We start from the raw sequence: 18,805 nt of genomic DNA, 5'->3' as shown, positions 1-18,805 counted from the left end.
TGGGGGGTTAATAAAGGCTTTCTGAAGTGAAGCAATCCATTTGTGTTAGAAAATATCAAAATTTTAAACTTTAATAACCACAGTCTCTGCTTCCACGAGTGGACCAAAGGAAAACCAGTCTCCTTTTGCCTTATATCAAAATCCAGGATATTTTTTAATATAACTCAAAATGTTTTTGTCTGAAAGAAGAAAGTCATATACACCTAGGATGGCTTGAGGGTGATTAAATCATGGGGTAATTTTTGCGTGATCTATCCCTTTAATGTAGAGCAATATAATCCCAGGAGGTCCTGAAAACCCATGCTACTCTCCAAACCTTGTGTCTTTCCTGCTTTCTAGCTGTGGTTGCTTTTTTCCTTTAGCATTTGCTGAACATTGTTATAAAATGTCCTTTAATGCATGTTGACGTATTTATGTTCTTTCTTACAGATACGTCTTTCTGATGGGCCTTCAGGACCGTAATGAGAAGCTGTTTTACCGAGTCTTGACCTCAGATATAGAGAGATTCATGCCCATTGTGTACACGCCAACGGTCGGCCTAGCATGCCAGCAGTACGGCCTCACTTTCAGGAGACCTAGGTAAGAGACCACTGAATGTAATTTAATTTGTTTTTATAGTTAAGTTCTTTCTCCTTCAACACGTTCCTTAAGCAAACACATCCATCCAACTGACAGATTTTCTTTCAGCTCCTGGCATTGTTTCTCTGCTTTTTGAATTGTTCTACAATATCTCGCCTCCAGGCAAACGAAACTGAACGCCTCTGGAAAGTTTAAACATCTGCTTGGAGAGCTGAATATACATCCTGTCATCACAGAAATCTATTGTATGGTGGAATTTGGAGACTGTGCTGTCAGATTTTTTTTTGACTCCTTGAAGTATATGCCAGTATAATAAGCGTAACCTTTAGTTCATTTGACGAGCTTGGCATTGTTGTGAGATTGTTATCATTCTCGGCTTCCTTTGCTGGATCAACTTGTGATTAGCAGCCATTATCACCCATTTTATCTATGAAATTATGCCTATTTTTTGGCTTTTTTCCCCTTAATGCTCTACTTTGTGGAGTGAGTTACGTCTGGACATGATCAAATATAAGAATGCGTTTCAAGTCTTTTCATTGTTTTCAGTGATTAATTTTTGAGGGCTTTCCTAGGATCCTCAAATGAGGGGAAATTTTAGAGCATTCCACACCCTCAACGTTACACAAGAGTCTTCCACAATCTCCCTGAATGCAAAGTATTTGGAAAGAATGCCTAGCAGGTTCATTACTTCTGATTTTGTGATACAGGACAGTAGTTCTTAACTGGTGGGTTGCAACCCAAAAATGTGCCCCAGGTCTGTTCTGATAGTGTGGAAGGACAGCAGGGGAAAAACTATGCTAAATGCAACTAACCATATAATTGTGCACAGTTAGGATAGCGAGATGAATAGAAGTAAAATGAAGGAGAAAAGATTTCCATATCTTTTGTTGATGACTGTGTCCAATCAAACTACTGTGTTTATGGTACAAATTCATTATTCACTTGGTAATATCACTAATATTACTTGAATATTTGACCCAGTGTTTGTTTCGCATGTTAAAAAGATGAATATTCAAAAAATTAATATTCTGTTATTCTGTCATCATTTACTCACCCTTGTTTTCCCAAACCTTTAAAGGGGTCATATAATACAATTTCACCTTTTTAACTTTTGTTAGTATGTAATGTAGCTGTGTGAGCATAAACAACATCTGCAAAGTTACGAAGCTCAAAGTTCAATGCAAAGGGAGAAATTGTCTTTTTCAGAATTAGCATAGCATCGCCTACAGCGAATGGCTGGTAAGGGACTACAACAAAATAATTCCGGGCTAGTGACATCATAAACCCAGATAAACCCCACCCCCGGGAACATGCAACGAAGGGGGCGGGGCAATGCTGTGCTGCTTTAGAGAAGAGGAAGAAAACTAGGGATGCATGTAAAAATCTATTCATACTGTATGAATCGCGATTCTGTCTTCTTAACGAAGTTTCAAAATCAATGTTCTAAAGCAATCAAAGTTCTTAATCCTGTTCCTCGCGTCATCCTGCTCTGCACACGCTCTGCTCTGCATCTTTCTCTCTCTCTCTCTCTCTCGCTCTCTCTCTCTCTCTCTCTCTCTCTCTCTCATTCAAATCATCAACTTATTTTCACATGGCTATGACAAGCGTTAAACATGGCCGTGCATGCAGTTGCCTTGCTGTATTAAAGCTTTAATCATGATAAAACCTTATATTATAAGCTAACATAAGCAATAGCATAATAACAGCGTATCTAAAAGTATGAGACAACAAAAAACATAGGCCCACCATTAAAAACCGTGCTTGCACAGGTACTGCGCGATCCTCTGAATATCCTATGCGTCTCAATCATGCTCAAATTGATAAGCAATATATGAAACGCCATTGTTTACAATACAGCCGGAGCACATGCCGCTGAGGGAGAGGCTTCATAAAAGCAGGAAATGATCAGCGCGTTTATCAGAGAAGCGACATAGCGGTGTTAAATAAAGGTCAATTATGTGAAGAATAATGCATTTTTTAACAAACTAAGTATTAACACGTTAGATTGCACCCCATAAACACAATGAAGCCTAGAAAAAAAAACAGTCAAACACCCCTTTAATTTACACACATAAATATGCTGTTACACAGCATTTGAACTGCATTTTTTTGTCGCGTCCTGAACTGCATCATTTTTAGGTTTAAGAACGTCACTAGGTTACGTATGTAACCCTAGTTCCCCGAGGGAACGAGACACTGCGTAGCAAAACGCTTTGGGAACACCCCTGTGTTCTCACGCTCTGAAACACATGTGTAATCCATCCGAGGGAATCCCGGGTGACATCACTGATGGGGATGACGTAGGGACCAGGAAGTATAAAAGCACATGCGGTAGAGACAGCAGCAGCTTCTGGATTGAGAAGAAAGCGCTCGCGGGGATGCAGGAAGTATGGCTACGAGACGCAGCGTCTCGTTTCCTCAGGGAACTAGGGATACATACGTTACCTAGTGATGTTCCCCTTCAGGAACTCGAGCTGCGTCGTAAAATGCATTGGGAACGAGTATGCCCACATCCCCAGACTGACCAATCCCTGACCAGTGTGGATCAGCACAGCTAGGTCGAGAGAACTGAGGAGCCATGAGTGGCCTGAAGGTCAAGGCTGTAGAACCTGACGAAGGTCAGAGGGGTGGACCATCCTGCAATGTCACAAATTTCGTGCATTGAAACACCGGACGAAAAGGACTTAGAGGCCGCCATGCCTCTAGTGGAATGAGCCCTGACCCCCAAGGGAGAGGGGAGATCAGAGGACTCGTAAGAAGTAGTGATAGCATCCACTATCCACCTGCTGAGGTTCTGCTTGTCTGCAGGAAGACCTTTCTTATAAGGACCATAACAAACAAATAACTGGTTCGACTTCTGAAGGATCTGGTGTGCCAGCCTGTAAATGGAGCGCGAATGCAGACCCTTCTGCCGGATTATGTAGGAGACCACCGATGTGTTGTCTGTGCGAAGTAGTACATGATAGCTTCTCAGGTCTGGGGGAAAATGTTTCAATGCCAGAAACACGGCCAGCATTTCCAGGCAATTTATGTGCCACATAAGATGGGGACCCTCCCACAGACCTTGGGCGGAGCGGCCACTCATGACCGCCCCCTAGCACGTGATGGAGGTGTCTGTTGTTAGTGTTACATGCCAAAAAGGAGCCCCCAACATGGGGCCTTGTGTCAGGAACCATGGTTAATTCCACATGTCTAAGGCCTGTAAGCCTAGCCGCGTGACCTTGATCATGGGTTGTCCCTCGGGGAAATCCCTTTGGTCCTGAGCCACCACAGCAAGGGTCTCATGTACAGCAGGCCAAAAGGTATCACGTTGGATACAGCTGCCATCAGACCCAACAGTCTCTAAAACTGTTTGACAGTGAGTGACTGGCCTTCTCTTACTCTCTTGACTGCCGTGAGGATCGGCTTGATCCGAGCTGGAGACAGACGTGCCTGCATCGTGGTCGAATCCCACACTACGCCTAGATAAGTGGTCCTCTGTTCTGGAGAAAGCACACTTTTCTTTGCGTTTAGTCTTAACCCCAACCGTTTCATGTGGGCAAGAACGACATCTCGATGTTGAACCGCTGTTTGCCCTGATTGAGCTAGTATCAACCAATTGTCGACGTAATTGAGTATGCGGATGCCCTGTAGTCTCAGTGGAGCCAGCGCAGCATCCATACACTTGGTAAACGTGCCGGGTGAGAGTGCAAGGCCGAACGGAAGAACCCGGTATTGGTATGCTTTGCCCCCGAAAGCAAACCTCAGGAACTTCCTGTGTTGAGGAAGGATGAATATATGGAAATATGGGTCACAAACCAGTCCTCGGACCTGATCTGAGACACAACTTGTTTGAGCGTGAGCATTTTGAACTTGAGTCACTTGACTGAGCGGTTCAACAGATGCAGATCTAATATTGGACACAACCCCCCCATCCTTCTTTGGAACGGTGAAATACCGCCTGTAAAACCTGGACTCTCTGTTGCGAGGAGGGACCACCTTGATAGCCTCCTTCTGGGAAGGAAGATAGTCTGCTAAGGGAATCAGTCTCTCGAGACTGACCTCTGGTGTAATTAGAATGGTGAAATTGGTGCCCTGAAGCGTAGGACCGGCAGGGCACGGCCGATCTAACTGTTCTAGAGACCTCCTTGGAGGTAGCGAGCCTCCCAGAACTACTACATTTCTAGGCGGAAGCTGAGAGCTGCGCTCACTGCAGACCGCTGTGCCCTGAAGCACCGGGGGTGGCAGGGTTCACTAGATGACACCGCTCTTCTGTCCATAAGAAAGACCCTGTCCTTTTCTTTGATGTTGGACAGGGTCAGCCACAGATGCCGTTCGGTGGCCACAGCTGCCATGGACCGCCCAATAGCTTTGGTGGTCTCCTTGGTAGCCTGAAGTGAAAGATCTGTGGCCCGACGCAGCTCTGCAATGTCGTCGTTCTTAATATCTTCTCCCTCGTCCATCTCTATAAGCAGGTCAACTTGATATGCCTGCAACACTGCAACACGCTCTTCCTGCACTTCAGTCAGCCAGTCAATGTTTAATTTGGCCATAGCTCTAGTCACCAACTCCAAAAGCTCCTCAAACAGTATAGACGCATGTTTCAGAGCGTGGGAACACAGGGGTGTTCCGAAAGATTGTTTTGTCATCTGAAACTATTTCACCTAATATCTTAAGTATCCCTGAGATTTTAAAATAAATATTTAATAATTAAGTATCACATTTGTATGTTCACAGTTCTCTGACATTGCTTAATGGTCATGTGACATGCAGGTAGACATAAAATATTTTGTCTTTTGTTGTGTTTTGTTTTGATTGTTGTTACTTTAAAAGTATTTAATTTGATTTTACATTTTTATGATTTTATTAATTATTAGCTTTTCATCAAACTTACAAACCCACTGCAGTTCCTTTACGAACCCAAGTTTGGGAAACCTTGACATAATGTAATGTTTAATGCACGTTATGTTATTAATTACGACAAATGGAATATATTTTCTTACTCTTTGTATTTTTATATCAATATGGTACAAGATTGCCTTACTTAAATTAATTTGATAAATGAGTTAGGTCAAAATTAATCTAAAAGTAATCAGCCTAACAACCTAAAAATGTGTAATGTAATGGATTAAGTTACTAACTATAATTTTTGTTACTAAATCATTTTTGGAGAGAGTTAGAAATGCAGTCTGTACACCAGCTAAGTATAAATCTTACTCCGTAGTATGCACAACCACATACTCTACTAGTTATTCCATTAAAGATATTATTAAGAAACATTGGTATATATTATCCAGTGATTCGGTGGGCAAAATTATTTTTTTGCATTTGCCCCTTTTTTTCATTATAGAGCGAGGAATATTAAGGACTTTTTAGTTAAATCTATCTTAAATGTATCTGTTATCTTGTCCGTGTATAATTTAGAACGTAGACTCTTGCAGAAGGAATGTAGGTGGATTTTTTTATCTTAAAAGTCTATACCCTCTTGGTATGAATTAAGATTTGTCTTTTGAATTGTTTTTTATAATAATTTAAGGATCTATGGGGACTCTAAAGAGTACTTGGGTATGATGTTTACTTATTGTATATAAAAACTGATGCAAAGACCTTTTGTTTGGAGTCATGAGATTTTTATTGGTATACATGTCTATGTATACTTTTTTGATACAGTTGTATATGGATCATTTTGGATGATTTGTAAATGTATTTGTTGTATTTGGATATATGTTGTGAGATATATATATATATGTGTAATTTTTGTATTTTTGTGATATTAAGTGTATTACGGTAATACATGTTTTAATGAGCGCAGGCACTGAGGAAGGGTTAGTACCCGAAAACGTTTTGCACTTTTGCACCTTTGCACTTTTTTGCACAATTTTGTGAGCTCTGAGTAATAAATTATATAAACCTTTTTGGGCTAAATTTGATATAAAACCTTATATTATTGGCCGGACTTTTGAATGAGTGTTTGGCGCTGCAACCTTTTCTATTTGTTAACTATCATTTTTGTCATGTAATTTGAAATGAGTAATGGATTACAATTTGTAGATTTCTCACTTTAAACAGAAAACAAACAAGTGATTTGATTCTTCTTTTTGGAACAAATCTCTTTTTTTATGTACACTGTGTTCGTGGGTGTTAAATGTGTCAAACAGACCACCAGGTTTTGGAGCAACAATCTTAAATTAGAGCGCTAATCACAAAAATGTGAAATACACAGTCTGAGGTGCTCTGGGTATTAATGCCTTGAATCTCACACTCAGACAAAATACTGCAGCATTATCGGAATTAATGGCCTGGGGGGAAAGTACAGGTAAATTAATTTGCATTGTTTTTTTAACAGAAACGGAATTAATTTTTTAAATATATTGTCCAGTTTCTTATCACTCAAGATAACCAGACTTTACAAAAGATTGTTGAAATTTACCATGCCAGATTTCCTGTGTGTGTCCAGAAGGGTTCATAACAAATTTTTGAACCCAACATAGTGGTTCAGTGTGAGTTGACCTTCTGCAGTGATGGTTAGACAGATATTCTTGCTGACTCTTGTCCCATTGATCTTCTCATGAACACTAGTGAACAGACCTCTAATTTCTGAGGGTGAACTTTCTAGTGAAATGTCAGAGGTGTTGTCTGGGAATGTTGACAAATAGATATGAATGGCCTTTCCATGACCCAGAACTCTCGACTAAGTTGCGAACTAAATGCAAATTAGTGAACATTTTTAGTGTATTACTAAATTTAAAAAAAAATATTTTGAAAGCGATATAGCCGCATCATTAGGTATTTGGAATTTAAAAGAAAAACTCCTGTTGCCTGGTAGTTAAGATAATTTTGGCTAGATTCTGAGGGGTTTGCAGTTGCAGCTCCAAAGGTCAAAACTGCAGTTGTGTAATTGCTTAGGTGTAAAACACAGTCTAATTACAGCAGTTTATTGACCTGTTTAGAAAGGCAACATGGATTAAGTGTGTGGTCTGAGATCTTACCTGTTATTATTCCTCAGGTAATGACAGAGAGATTTCTTATAGGACTTGTCATTTATGCAGAATATAGGGTGGACATGTCTCCTTAAACGTTGTGGCCCCCAGAAAGAGGTTTAAAACTTGCACTCTTTCATTTTTGAGGTTTCATCAAAGTTGCACCCCCCCCCCCCCCCCCCCCCCCCCCACACACACACACACACACATTAAGACTAAGATCAGATCGATGAGCATCTAGGACTTTAGAAACTCCCTTTTCCTTCATTTACCCCCTGTTTTGAGAGAGCAATTGTACCTTTTCACAGCAATCGCATTGAACGGTTGATTACTGGGTTCTAGAAAGTCATCAGTTTAAGTCAAGATGTATTCTTGCATTAAAAAAAAAATAAGTTTGCAATTACAAGGATTTGAAAAATAATATGGCATAACATTTGGGATTAATTCTCTTGCTGATTTTGAGGAGCTCATGTAGTATAGGCTTGGTGGAGTATAAAAATCACATCCAGAGTAAACACATAGCTTTAGGTTGTGTAAAGTTTAATTTCTCTCTCGGTTCCATGTGGGGTATATAGTGCCTTGCGAAAGTATTCATACCCCTTCATTTTTTTCACATTTTGTTATGTTGCTGCCTTATGTTAAACTGCTTTAAATAACTTTTTTTCCACATCAATCTACACTCCATACACCATATTTGACAAAGCAAAAACAGACCTGTCATAGATTCGTAAATTTATTTAATATAAAAAAACTTAAATAAGTACATTGCATAAGTATTCATACCCTGAACTAAATATTTAGCTGAAGCACCTTTACAGTCTCAAGTCTTTTTTGTTTGATGCAACAAGCTTTGCTCATCAGCATATGGCAATTATCTGCCATTCTTCACCTCACCTCTTCACCTCTCAAGCTTTGTCAGGTTGGATGGGGCAAATGCACATTTTCGGGTTTCTCCAGAAATGTTTCATTGGGTTCAAGCTCAGGCTGGGCCACTCAAGGACATTCACAGAGTTGTCTATAATTGACTCTTGCTGTGTGCTTAGGGTCATTGTCCTGTTGGAAGGTGAATCTTCTGCCCAGTCTGAGGTTCTGAATGCTCTGGACTTCATTAAGGCTATCTCAATAATTTGGTGCATTAAGCTTTTCTTCTACTCTGATGAGTCTCTCAGTCCCTGCCGCTGAAAAACAGCCCCACAACATGAGGCTGCTACCAGCACACTTTTCTTTTGGGATGGTACTCTGCAGGTGATGAGCAGAGCTGGTTTCCTTCAAACATGATGTTTGGAATTGAGGTTCATCAGACCAGAGAATCTTATTTCTCAGAGTCTGAGGGTCCTTTAGGTGCTTTTTTGCACATTCCAAGTGTGTTTTCATGTGTCTTACCTGAAGAGAGGATTGAGTCTTGCCACACTGCCAATAAAGCTCAGATTTGTTGAGTGTTGCAGTGATGTTTGTAGATTTCCTTCTGTAGATTTCTCCCATCTGCATATATGATCATGGAGCTCAACTAGAGTGACCATCAGGTTCTTGGTCACCACACTAACCAAAGCCCTTCTCCATCAGTTGCTCAGTTTGAACAGATGTCCAGCCCTAGGAAGAGTCCTGGTTGTTTCAAACTTCGTCCATTAAGGATATTAGAGACTACATTCTTCTGTGACACTTCAGTGAAGCAGAGTTTTTTTTTGTGGCTTGACACAAACTTGTTTTTGAGCTCTACAGGCAGTTCTTTGACCTCAGGGCTTGGTTTTTGCTCTGATATGCATTATCAGCTGTTAGACCTTTTATTATAACGTATGTGCCTTTCCTAATCATACCCATTCAATTGAATTTGCCACAGGTTAACTTCACTTGAAATGTAGTGACATCTACAAGCAATATGTATGCTCCTGAGCTAAATGTCAGCTGTTCCAGATAAGGGTATGAATACTTATGCAATGGAATCATTTAAGTTTTTTTATTTTTAATAAATTTGCAAAGATGTTAAAAATCAGTTTTTTGCTTTACCATTATGGTGTATGGAGTGTAGATTGATGTGGAAAAAAAGTCATTTATAGCAGTTTAACATAAGGCAGGAACAAAACAAAATGTGAAAAAAATGAATACTTTTGCAAGGCACTGTGTATACTTCTTAATGTAAAATTGTAATGTCACACTTTGTGCTTAGCTTATTACTGCTACCCTTTTTTTAACGTTGTCTACAGTCACTAGACACCTTGGAGACATGAATTTTGGGCCTTCTTGATCCAATTGCAGTGTGGTGGGCATCACTAATTATAGAATATATATATATATATATATATATATATATATATATACATACAGTACTTTTGTCTTTCTCTGTGTTGTATTGTGACCTTTGGGTGATTTGAAGCCACAGTGTTTTATAGTAGATTTTGTTAAAAGTCTGTGCAATATTCAATGTTACCAAATTCCGGGCCAGCATTTCTCTGTAACAAATCATTGAAATTGGCCATTGAAATTGGTTGTTGAGATTATTTTCGTCCTTGTAAAATTGTGGAGCCTTGCCCTAAAGCGAGTGAGGCTGGTGAAACAAATAAGGTGTAGCGTTGGCATTTTTGGTTGATATAGTTGTTCATGATGAAGAGTTTTTATAGTGTTATTTCCCCATGGAAGTATCCAGCAATTGAACGCTGTGGTATAATAATATTAAATAAGACTGAAAATTAGGGAACATTTTTAAGTTATTAAGTGCTAGTACAGATGCCAGAGCAATTTAAAAAACCATTTGTGTTATAGAGGCCCCCAGCATCTTCCTGTCCTGTGGATTTGCATGCCTTTTAGATTCTTTGCTGTAGAGTATGTGAAGCACTGAATATCACAGGACTCATTTAAGAAGAACCCATTTCCTAGTGGAAAGAGGTTGAATGGTTTACCATTCTGTGATGGATGTGATTGCCCTCCAGTTATTCAGAAACCTCATTTTCCAACCACTGCGACATGCCGGCACGTTCTGCTTTTTTGCTTTATCCCAAGTAGGAGTTAGAGTCATCTCTGTGGGATTGTTTCTTTATATGATGAGATATTGTTCAGAGGGCAAAAAAAGCTTCTATTAGGCTTATAAGAATAGTTTTTTGTTGTTGTTGTTTTTTTCTTGAAGAGAGCTGTTTTGATCAGCTGAAATGGTACATGTTTGCTGTGTTGACTTTATAGTTTTTTTTTGTTTTGTTTTTTTGATACAGAGAATTATTAAAATGTGCTGCATGTTTGCAGTCCCATGTGTCACAGGGTTTGCAATCCTGTGGTTCTTGTACCAGAAATTGAAATTGAGGCTGCAGGACATACTAAATTTAGGCATGATGAATTAATTTAGCATGAAATGAATAAAAGTCTTGTACAATGGCCACAAGCATTTAGAAATATATAAATATATTAAAAATGCAGTAAAATAATTTAAAACAAGTGTTTTTCTAGTTTAAGATATTATAAAATAAAATTTTATAATATTAAATCATATTGCAAAGCTACATTTTCAGCAGCTATCACAGATTTACATGATCCTTCAGAAATCATTCTAATATACTGATTTGGTGTTCAGGAATGATTTATTATAATACAATTTTTTATATTTTCTTAATATTATCAATATTGAAAAAGTACTGTTTAATAAGTTTTTTAATATCTATTTTTTATTTTTTTGGAAACTGAGAGTTCAAAAGAACAGCATTTATTAGACATAGATATATTTTGTAACATTATACTTTCTTTTATTGTTGTTTTTGATCAGTCTATTTGATCAGTCTATCAGTCTAGTATTAATTTATTTAAAAAAAATATATCATATTGACATCAGACATTTGAATGGCAGTGTATGTGTTCAAACATAACGGAATAATTTTTTTGTGAGGCAAAATTGTTAAATGTGAAGTTGCCTACTTTAGAGAGTACTGTAGCTTTCAGTGTAACACCAGACCTCTTGAAGATGCATTTGAGCTATACATCCCTTTATAGTCCTAAAAGGATTTGAAGAATCTCCCACTAAAGGGAGCGTCAAGCCACCTGACACAGTGACTCTCACATATTGTACAAATACACTGTTCTGACCTCAAGGTTAGCAATACACATTTACCAGGTTTTAGTGTCAGCTCTTATAAAGGAGGCAATAATGTATATCACACAGAGAAAAACAGGTGTTGTACACGCAAACAATGTTGTAATAATTATTTGCATTTTTATATACTCTTAAACATGTGGTCGTCAGTCTTAGAGGCCAAAAAAATCACAGTCCAGATGTTTTATTTTAGGTTAGCTGTTGATCCAGATGTGTTAATCATTTTTAATAAAAAATATTTTTTTTATTTTATTTTTGGCTTTTGGAGGTTGTTTTAAATTCCAGTCACCTTGACAAGAAGCTTAAGCTCATTGGTTGGGTGGATTCTAAAAAGACATTGAAAACATTTTAAAGTAGTGTATCGAATTTAAGCAGTGTTTAACAAAACATAAATCTCGCATAACAAGCAATCTGTAATAACATTTGTTAGAGGTTGTAAGGTCTTAGCCATGTGCACCATTATTTGTCAGTGATAAGAATATTTTGATAATGTTACGAAAGCATTTTCACCTGTTTTGCAGAGATAAGACATTATACCATGATCTATGCTTAACAAATCACATAATGCTCGTTCTCTGTTGTTTTAAGATTAAATAGTTACTTAACCTACGAGTAATATGAATTGGGCTGAATGAATCGTTTACAAACTAGACGAGTCCATTTCCCAGAAAGCAGAATTATCAGTGAATGACAACTTAAATATAGTTCTTTCAGTTCCAGGTGCACTTGTTGAATATATTACTTTTAGGGTCCTTTCATTGTAACTGCATGGAAAAACCCCAGTATATTATTACAAATTTCTCTTTTTGTGTACAATGGAAGAAGAATGTCATACAATAATGAATTCATTTTCAGACAAACTTTAATCTCTTTAAACCTAGTGTGCAGAAGAAAAAAAAAAATCCTTATATGAAGTTTAGTACTAAGTCAAGCTCCAGACTCCGGTCTGCCTGTACTGTTTCTCTGAAATGAAGTGAAGTCACAGCAAAAAGTCTTTGGCCTGACCGTAAAGAGATCTTTTAATAGTTTGGGAATGAATTGAAGATGCCAGAGTGTGTTTAATAAGAGCTTGTGAAACACTATGCAGCGTGCTATGATTTTCTCAAGGGGAGGAAAGAACTCTCTTTTGCAGGCTCTCTTGCAGTGCAGAACACTATTGCAACGTTTTATAACTCTGTGTGGTGTCATATTTAAAAAAGGCCTTCTCCAATAGGTCACTGTGCTGACGTTTCTACACTTAATTTTAGTGCCTTATTATTTTATCAGCTGCAATAAGTTCAACTCCTGTGGGAAAGCAGAATCTCAGCCTGAACAGACTTTAAATGTGATTTAGTTAAACAAAAAAGCCTGTTGGCAAGTTTGTCCTCCTTGAAACTGTGGGAAAGTAACCTTTAGGGACAAAAACTCAGACGTTCTTCAGTTCATTAGTCTCGAATTGTCATGTTGCTCATTTTCTTTTTAGCAAATCTGTTGACGTTTGGTTCCGGATGCAAACTCATAAATAATTATGTGTAACAGGACATTTTAAATTCAGATTTATCTTTTATATAATGTGGATAGAACCCAAAACTTTGTTTGTAGATGTGAATACCATACACACAGGTAGGACTCGTGGCCTTAAAAACCTGTTTAAAACCTGACATTATTAAATCATTTATGTTTCCTTTAAGTGCACTTAGTCTTGGAGTTTTATAAATTGGAAGGCATCGAGAGGTTGCACATCACTTCAGTACTTTAAAAAGAGTGAGGTGCAAAATTTCTGAATAAATTTGATCTCTGGATGGTAATCATATTTAATGAGGACACAAAAAGCATGACAGGCATTTCAGCAAAAAAGAAATTGCGTGACCGGAGGTAAAAAAAAAGAAAAAAAGAAGGTAACTCTTCTGTGTCAATTTACCTCTTCATTTGTGCATATAATTCTGATATGTGGGAATTTGTCATCATTAAAATATTGGAGTCTGACTTATTTTTAGCTTGCATCTCCATGGCGTCAAAATTTTGGAGAAATATGAACGCCATGGACCACCATGCCATGCTAGCAGTGGGTGGATAATTTGACTGCATGGCAAACTGTTTAGATGTTGTTTGATGTTTACAATGGTTTTTAAGATTTTTGTGCTGCTCGGGTGTGATTATGAAATCCTCTTTATATGCAGAGCACCTTGCCCATGGTATGTTGTTTGAATAGACCTTTTCTTTGAATATTCATTCTCATTAGACACATAAACACAGTTGTTCAAGATGATTCGGATGCTTTGCTTAGGGGAAATTGGCAGTAATCATCACACTATAGCAGAGATTTAATGGGCACCGTGGGTGCAGCACACCCACAGTCAACAGAGTAGGCTTTGGAATATTGTTGATGTATTTATTTGGAAAAAAGCTTTACCTAAATAAAAATGTCATGAACAATTTAGGCTGTTTTTCAAATTTTCTGTTTGATTATAGGATTTGTCCACTTTGCACCTAACCCAAGCCTTCTCACTTGTACCCACATGCCAAAAGGGAAGATACACGATTGAATCAGATGTAAAATGGGGTGGGGAATGTCTAGTTGAATTTTTAAACCCCTTAAGGAGCAAACCATGAATGATCACCATTGTGTCCTTGAGAATGACTCTGAAACTTGTTGTTCTTCGGATAAAAATGTCAGGTAATTGACAGCTTTGTAAATGTTTCTTATAAGTTTATGGAAACTTTGACTAGCTCTGCGTGACTCCATTGCGATGTAATTGGTGATGACGGTGAAGAATGTTTTGTCAACTGAGCTGAAAATCTGGGGAAATTCTTATGCCAATTTATGCTGCTCGAAATGATGCAATATTATTGTGTGACATTCTGAATTAATTTGACAAGCATATATATATGTGTGTATATCTGTAATGCTATTTTTTATTAATTGTCAATAATTACTAAAACATTTAAAATAATAATAAGAGCTTTGTGCTTTGTGAAGTCTCAAATCCTGTACATTTTATCACAAAATTCTAACAATAAATGCAGTTTTGACACTTAAATGTGGCGTGACAGATTGCTGTTGCACCTCAGTTCAAGTAGCTGTGTGGAACGTATCAAATGAGGGAAATGTGTCATGTCTCATGTAATCACTCCATCAGCATGAAAGAAAGACCTCAAATAAAACAGCTTGTGATCAATGTCTCTTAAAGGGTTAGTTCACCCAAAATTCAAAATTGACACACAACTGACACATTCAAGGCCCAGAAAGGACATTGTTAAAATAGTCCATGTGACATCAGCAATTCAACCGTAATTTTTTGTGCAAAGAATAAAAAATAATGACTTTATTCAACAATTTCTTCTCTTCTCATGTCAGTCTGTGTTGCGTACACGTTCACACCATGATGTATGTGTGTGGTGCTGCTGATGCAGGAGCCATTGTTCTGACCTTGTTTACAAGCAGAGGAAGATGCATGCTGTACATAAAACAGAATATACAGATGATTAACTAAGACAGATGGACATTCTATATCAGAACGCTGGCTCCTGCGTCAGCAGCACCACACACATGCGTTGCGGTACTCTTGTGAACATGCATCAAACACTTGACATAGAAGAGAGGAAATTGTTGAATAAAGTCGTTATTTTTGTTTTCTTTGCACACTAAAAGTATTATTGTAGCTTGATAAAATTATGGTTGAACCACTGAAACACTGAAACTGTGACTGCTTACATCAAAAAGTGCACTGATGATGTGATAGTCACCAAGACCATCACAACATGTGCAAACCAGAAGCCATGGATGACAGCAGAGGTTCGTGGGCTGCTAAAGACCAGAGATGAAGCATTCAGATCAGGAGATAAAGCAGTCCTCAAAACAGCAAGAGCCAATCTGTCCTGTGGCATCAAAAATGCAAAACGGTCATATGCTCAAAAAATCAACAATCACTTCACAGACAGCAGAGACACACGGAGCCTGTGGCAAGCCATTCAGACCATCACTGACTACAGGCCTGTGATGATAACACATCCCTCCCCGATGCACTCAACCACTTTTATTCACGGTTTGAAATGCAGAATGACACACCTGCACAAAAACTGCCCACACCTCCCAACGACCGGGCGCTCTGTCTGTCTCCAGCCGACGTAAGGAAGACCCTATCTAGGATTAACTGACAACATATCTGGCCGTGTTCTGAGAGACTGTGCTGCACAGCTGACAGATGTCCTAACAGATATCTTCAACACTTCGCTGAGCAAGGCAGTCGTCCCCACATGTCTCAAATCCACAACAATCATACCAGTACCAAAGAAATCACCTGTGTCCTGTCTAAATGACTACCGTCCCATAGCACTGACTCCAATCATGATGAAGTGCTTTGAGAGGCTAGTCATGCACAACATCAAAACATCAGTGAACACAGCTGCAAAGATCATCGGTGCCCCTCTCCCCTCCATCCTGGACATTTTCCTTGCACGATGCTCCAGCAAAACCAACAGCATCGTGAAGGACTCCACTCATCCCTCCCACAGTCTCTTCCAGCTCGAACCATCAGGAAGACAGTACCAGAGCATCAGAGCCCACTACGCCAGACTGCTCAATAGCTTTTTCCCCCAGGCTGTGAGAGCCCTGAACTCAAACCACCCCGCCCCCCTCTGAAATCCCATGCAAACCCCTACCTCCTGAAACATGGAAACATGGACCCCCCCCCCCCCCCCCCCCCCCCCCCCCCAACCATACCACACCAAAGAAAAACTGTATGGAACTTTTTTGTGTAATTCGAAGTGTGCTACACACAGGTGAGTGGGCCTGTACAAACCACCTGTAGTAACATACTCTCCTCTATGTGCACTAGACACTTTACACACACTGCTGCGTGTACGCAATCCCACAAAAGACAAAATATATGTATGTTTACATGCTCATGCACTACAAATCCTTCACTGTTCCCCAACCAGCTGCTTGACTCAAAATGTTTCTCCTTGCACATGTACAGTATTTATGAAGCATTCGTATAATTTTAATTTTTTATCTTTTATTTTTTAGTTTGTATAGGGTAAATATTTATGTGAAGCATTCGTATAGTTTGTATTTTTTATCTTTTATTTTTTAGTTTGTATAGGGTAAATACTTATATATAGTATACTTATAGTTAAAATCTGTCAGTAGGTTAGTTGTGTATAGGTTTATAGTGTTTTTTACTTCATTGTTGTATGTCTGTATTTATGTTGCACCGTGGTCCTGCGAGACACGACATTTCGTTCCACTGTATGTCCCAACATGTAGCGGAATGACAACAACCTTTCTGGCCCTTGAATGTGTCAGTTGCGTTGCAGTTTATAGAAGGTCAGAAAGCTCTCAGATTTCATCAAAAATACCTTAATTTGTGTTCCAAAGATGAACAAAGGTCTTACAGGTTTGGAATGACACGAGGGTGAGTAATTAATGACAGAATTTTCATTTTTGGGTGAACTATCCCTTTAACTCAGGAAACTTGTTCACATACTCACACACACACACACGCACACTTTTTCACATAAAATTTATTTATTTATTTATTATTAGTACTTTCTTTTTTTATCGCTGCAGGAGTCAGAGTTTAGATAATCTTAAGCTATTTTGAGGACGATGGGTTTTTTTCACTAAATGATCAAATCTGGCTTATTGTACTATTTTACATGAACCTTACGTTAATCTTCTGTTGAAATGGGGTCCGATGAGACATGTGAATCACATTAAGAGTGATTTGTGTACAGCTGTCCCACAAGACACTGTTATATTTTACATGCTTGTAGAAAATGCAGCCCTCATTCATCTAGAAAATATAGCAAAATTGTACAATCCATAAATCATAGTCACACAAGCAATATTTAATAATGCTGTAACTTTGCCTTTTATATAATTTCCAAGGCTCTCTAAATGAACTTTTCTTAAAACAGTCTCAGTGTGGTCAGACACAGCTAATACTATTTTCATATGGGATGTTAGTGCAGTTTTGGCCTTTGTTGCAGAATAGAAGTCATCTTGTGGCACAATGAGCCATTTACGTTATTTTGATGTAGCCTTTTAAGCATGTCAGCTGTTTCATAGCCAACGTTATGCCAAAACGCAACAATTCCTGCATGGTAATTGATGGAAAAATGGAGCATGGCTGTAATTTATCTGTCCTTTTTACTTTGACTGCAGAGGGCTTATTCCATTAGCATTGTGTGTGTGTGTTTCACTGTTATGTAAGCTTGGGTAATTTGACTCTTCTGGCTGCCTGGATGCCGGGTCGAGGAACTGTCTGTGACTCCCACAAATATAGACGGACAGCCCCCTCTGACCCACAGACATTCAAATGCAGCTGATTTTCACCACAATTTATTGAAGGAGGAAGGCCAGTATCATCTACACACACTTTAATCATTGTATTTATTCGTTTCTAGCAGTTATTTTTCATCTAAAAGCCCTCAGCCGTGTCTGGCCTGCTCATAATGAGAGCGATGCAAACCCTCAGGCTAGCACTCGAGGTCTGACGATGATGGTCTGGGATTATAATTCTCTGATTTCAGGAGCTGAAATGGCTTTGCACAAGCTTTAAGGAAAAGGGTGGTGGGTTCAGAGAGATGAATGTCTCATGCAATACACTTCTCTTACTGGAAAAGAGGAAAGTTTGGCTGCCTTCGGCGGCTGGGTGGAGAGGAGTCTATTGTTGCTGCTAGTGGCCCGCATAGAGCGGAGGAGAGGGAGTTGGAAAGAACGGATGGTGTGTTTGTCCAGCTGATTCTTCGTTTTTCATCCGCGTCCCCCCATCTCGTTCCAGCCAAGCACTTTTCCATCCCTCAGAGCACACGCACGTCCTTGCACACTCCCACACAGCGCTCTCACAGATTTTAGGCTCTCTGTTTTATTGCTAGTGGATTGTGTCCCCAGAAGGACGTTTGACGCAAGTCAGTGTTTACAGAACTTTATTTTTTAACTGCTTGCTCTGGGCAAATTTCCATTTGCAAACTCGGTACATATCATAGGCGGATCATAAAGGTGGAGCTTAAATCTTCCCCTCCTTTCAAAGACCAGGTGCCCAGTGCTGTGCACAATAATCAGCTGAGACCATTTGTGTGGTTTTTTCATACTTTCACAATGACTGCATGTTTTTTGTCTCTCCTCTCCTCTCCTCTCCTCTCCTACACTTCTTTCCACTCAGATGAACTTTCTGTCCTGTAATTATCTCATAGATCAGGATTAGGAAGGAGT

General features: G+C 38.9%; 1 protein-coding gene across 1 annotated transcript in view; it reads left to right on the top strand.

Annotated features, from left to right (window-relative positions):
- The window catches only part of LOC306878503 (NADP-dependent malic enzyme-like), an 88,257-nt gene that overhangs the window by 25,366 nt on the left and 44,086 nt on the right, over window positions 1–18,805 (top strand). The window contains exon 3 of the mRNA XM_079430937.1: window positions 430–579. Coding sequence (XP_079287063.1) covers window positions 430–579 — 150 coding nt within the window. The remainder of the gene's footprint in view (window positions 1–429; window positions 580–18,805) is intronic.

This window comes from Barbus barbus (assembly GCF_936440315.1).
Source record: "Barbus barbus genome assembly, chromosome: 12".
In the NCBI taxonomy this organism is placed as follows: domain Eukaryota; kingdom Metazoa; phylum Chordata; class Actinopteri; order Cypriniformes; family Cyprinidae; genus Barbus; species Barbus barbus.
This window is presented reverse-complemented; position numbering and strand designations above follow the sequence as displayed.